The sequence below is a fragment of the Cupressus sempervirens genome, chromosome 4, assembly GCF_028749045.1.
Source record: "Cupressus sempervirens isolate cs-2001-9-10 chromosome 4, ASM2874904v1, whole genome shotgun sequence".
NCBI classification, from domain to species: Eukaryota; Viridiplantae; Streptophyta; class Pinopsida; order Cupressales; family Cupressaceae; genus Cupressus; species Cupressus sempervirens.
The window spans coordinates 370,232,038-370,235,371 of record NC_143121.1 but is presented as its reverse complement, the minus strand read 5'-3'; the positions used below and the strand labels follow the sequence as shown (position 1 = coordinate 370,235,371).

Sequence of the window (3,334 nt, the reverse complement as noted above, 5' to 3'; positions counted from 1 at the left end):
CTGGAGTAAGGAAATGTTCCAGTGAATGAAGCTTCAATGATAATATTTCTTTGCCAAGACTATATAATGTTGCAACCATGGCCAATGGATTCTGAAGATACCGACCAAGAGCCACAACACACCTCACAATCCCTCTCTGTGCCGGCAACTAGTCTTAAGAGATGCGAGAATTCTCATATAGTGTAGGCAATAATTCATATGCATAAACAACATTTATTGTGTCCAATCCTTCTGCCAAATCACATGGATGAACACAAACACAGGGAGGGATAGAGAGAGGACACAAACACACATATTTAGCGGCTAAGTCACAAGGTTCAAGTTTCAATTCGAGTTTGACAATTATGAAGTTTGGATGAACTTGACAATAAATTCAATTCGACGATAAATTTGTTTTACACAATTTTTCAAAAATATATAATATATATGATCACAATTTCCAACGATGGGACAAAAAATAACTTCGTACAAATGATTGCATGTATGATTATTTTTTACTTTTCTTTGCTAATAAATAGAAGTAAAATAAAAAATAATAATCATTTTATTTATTATTGACTAACAAAATAAAACTATGAATATTCAAGAATAAAAAATAATAATAATGTAGTCTAATTATAAATAAATTAAATCATAAATATTAATACTTTACTCATTCTAATCCTTGTGTTTCACTAATTAAATAAGATTAAAAAAATTTACATCAAATTCCAATTCCAATTAGAAAATGAACAACCAAATGCAACAAAAAGATATTCCTAGTCATATTCTGTTCCAATTCCAATTTCTAAATTGGCAACCAAACGCAGAATATGGATTTGAAAATTCATCTTCCGTGTCAACCAAACGGTCCAACTATCTTCCTAAAATACATAACCAGGTTTTCGAAAACCTGGTTATCAGATAACCTGGTTATGAAAAAAATTCATCTTCCCCAACCAAACGGGGTCTTACGAAAAAGGTGTGGAATTTTCTAACCACACAACTAATATGCGCTATGAACCTAGTAGCCAGGTTAATTGAATGGTAGAGTCTCTTCTCAAAATAACGAAATGAAAAATAAATTAATAAAACGAAACTACACCCCTTTCCTTTCATTCCATCAATTCATAACATTCCTAAAAAGTGAACCTTGACATTTTATACACTTCATACTACTTGAACAGAAAAAGTCATACCAAACAATACATCAGTGAATAACTTCATGCATAGAGATTGGTGCAAGTACTAAGTACTACATACTCGTTTAGGGAAACAGATTTTGCGCAATAACATTTAAATGTCATTTTAATTATTGAGATCTAATCAACGACAATAGAAATCTCAATCATAATTAGACTTCTTCCATATTACATCATTCCTGAACCATTCTAAAATAATAAATCCAAACATTTCATATGTTTTCAAAAAAGTAAATCATAAAAAAAATATCAAATAGCTCATATATGGAAAACTGAAAGGTTCATCATCGAAATCTATACAAGCGATTTCAAAGATAGAAAAATCTACGTCTGTGCTGCATAATCTGAAAGCTTAAGAAACCTAAGCAAGTGATTTCCAAGATAGAAATCAATGCTTATGGTACTTAATCTGAAAAAGTAAATTATGTTGTAGCATCCAATAGCATAAGAAATCTTAGCAAGCGATTTCACAGATAGAAATCTGAAAGCCTAAGTTAAATTGTAGCATATGCGCTACTAAGTATTTATATTTAGAATACCTTTATTCGGTTTCAATTTGTGAAACCCTACCCTACACAAAAGCAAAACCATTGTTCCGGCAATGAAAATCAGCCTCATTTTTCAGTCTGCAGAGGAAATAATTCCAGTGTTCTGATCTCCGACGGATGGACAGACGAATTCCTGCTAACTCCGCTATCCACCGATTCTTCCTGCATACCAATGAATTCTTCTCCCTGCACAATAAAAGTTAAAACATATTCTTCAAAAATTCGCCACAATCTTATTGATAAAAACAGATAATATGAAAAAGAGAATATATAATATATAAACGCCTTTTCCTACTTGAGCAGATGTCTTGTCAGAAGCTGCCTTGGAACGGAAAAGGAAAGTCCAGTTTCGCAGCTTAAATGCCGAAACCCTCTTGGAGGCTGAAATATGTAATCTAGGTTAGTTAAAAAAGCAATGTAAACAACAACAGCAAAGTGTTCATAGGGTATCTGGCTACTTACATGGTGCTGATCGCTGTTTTTCCAGTTTCTCTTTCTGAGCTGCATTCTGAAACCAGAAATAAACGTTCTTTCCTTCGACTGCTCCATGGCGGCGCAGCTCTGCAGTAATGCGATGTACTTGATCGACTGGTGGATTTCTAACTCCACTCATGAAAATCGAACGCAATATTCCCTTTTGATTCTCAGTTGGCTTCCATCTACAGCAAACGCTCCTTACACTTGCACTCTCAGCAACGCTCGCAGATTTCGTAAGCCTGGAATCTAAAGGAAACAAACCAATGTTATACACAATTGAACAAAATATAAAATCGAACAACCCAATTTTAACAACCTAATTCGTTGCATAAAATGAAAGATGATGACCCAGTTCATGATTTACCTCCATTAGATCCGCGATCCATATTGATCAACAGACACCCAAGCTTGGCAAAGCCTTTGTAATGAGGGTGCTTCTAAAACCCTAGAGAGATTTATCAGCTAGAATACCAAGTAATTCAAGAGCCCGGAGTAGGTATTACAAAGACTTCGGTGGAATAAGTAGGCAGCGTGCGAGGGCGCGGGAGGCAAAATCTTGCATTTCATTGGATTGGAAAATAGCAGAAATTGGGAACGTGGTAATGACAAAGGTTGGTCATTAGATCGAAAGAGATCTAAATGATTTCATGGGATAAAGGAATATTAAAGTTACGAGGTGTGCTATCGATTGTAGGTTGGCTTAGTAAATCGGAGAGGATTATGAAGTGGAGATTGAAATTTGGAAAGTTTATTAAGTTTGTCAATATTACAATTTTTTTCTTTTTTGTTTTGTTGGTAATTTACAAGTTTCAGTCAATGGTTGTTATGTTTATGTAGTAGTGATGTTTTATAGAGGGGTAAGGTTTCATTTCTACAAGGTGTTATGACGGGGAAATTAATTTATTGCACGGATTATGTTAAATTATGGTGTGGCAAAAAACAAGTTTAATGAGTTGTTAAACATGTATATTCAAAAAAAAAATTATGAATAAATTTTTAACATTATTTCATGTGTAAGACATGAGTGAGCTGGATTTTATATAAAAATTAATAATATCAATAATATTAAAATATTTTTAAAGAATATGGATAATTTCATCTCTCTTTGAGAAAGTCCTTTCACATCTT

The 3,334-nt window shown here is 33.3% G+C and overlaps 1 protein-coding gene across 1 annotated transcript; it reads right to left on the bottom strand.

The window, feature by feature from the left end:
• Positions 1-1,795: 1,795 nt before the first annotated feature.
• LOC149561610 (protein WUSCHEL-like) lies at positions 1,796-2,592 on the bottom strand. The gene is made up of 4 exons (XM_089827877.1): positions 2,571-2,592; positions 2,192-2,452; positions 2,025-2,110; positions 1,796-1,915 (listed from the first exon to the last, which is right to left on the bottom strand). Exons 1-4 carry the CDS (start codon positions 2,590-2,592, stop codon positions 1,796-1,798), a joined length of 489 nt encoding a protein of 162 aa, XP_089684003.1.
• Between the last annotated feature and the right edge of the window lie 742 nt (positions 2,593-3,334).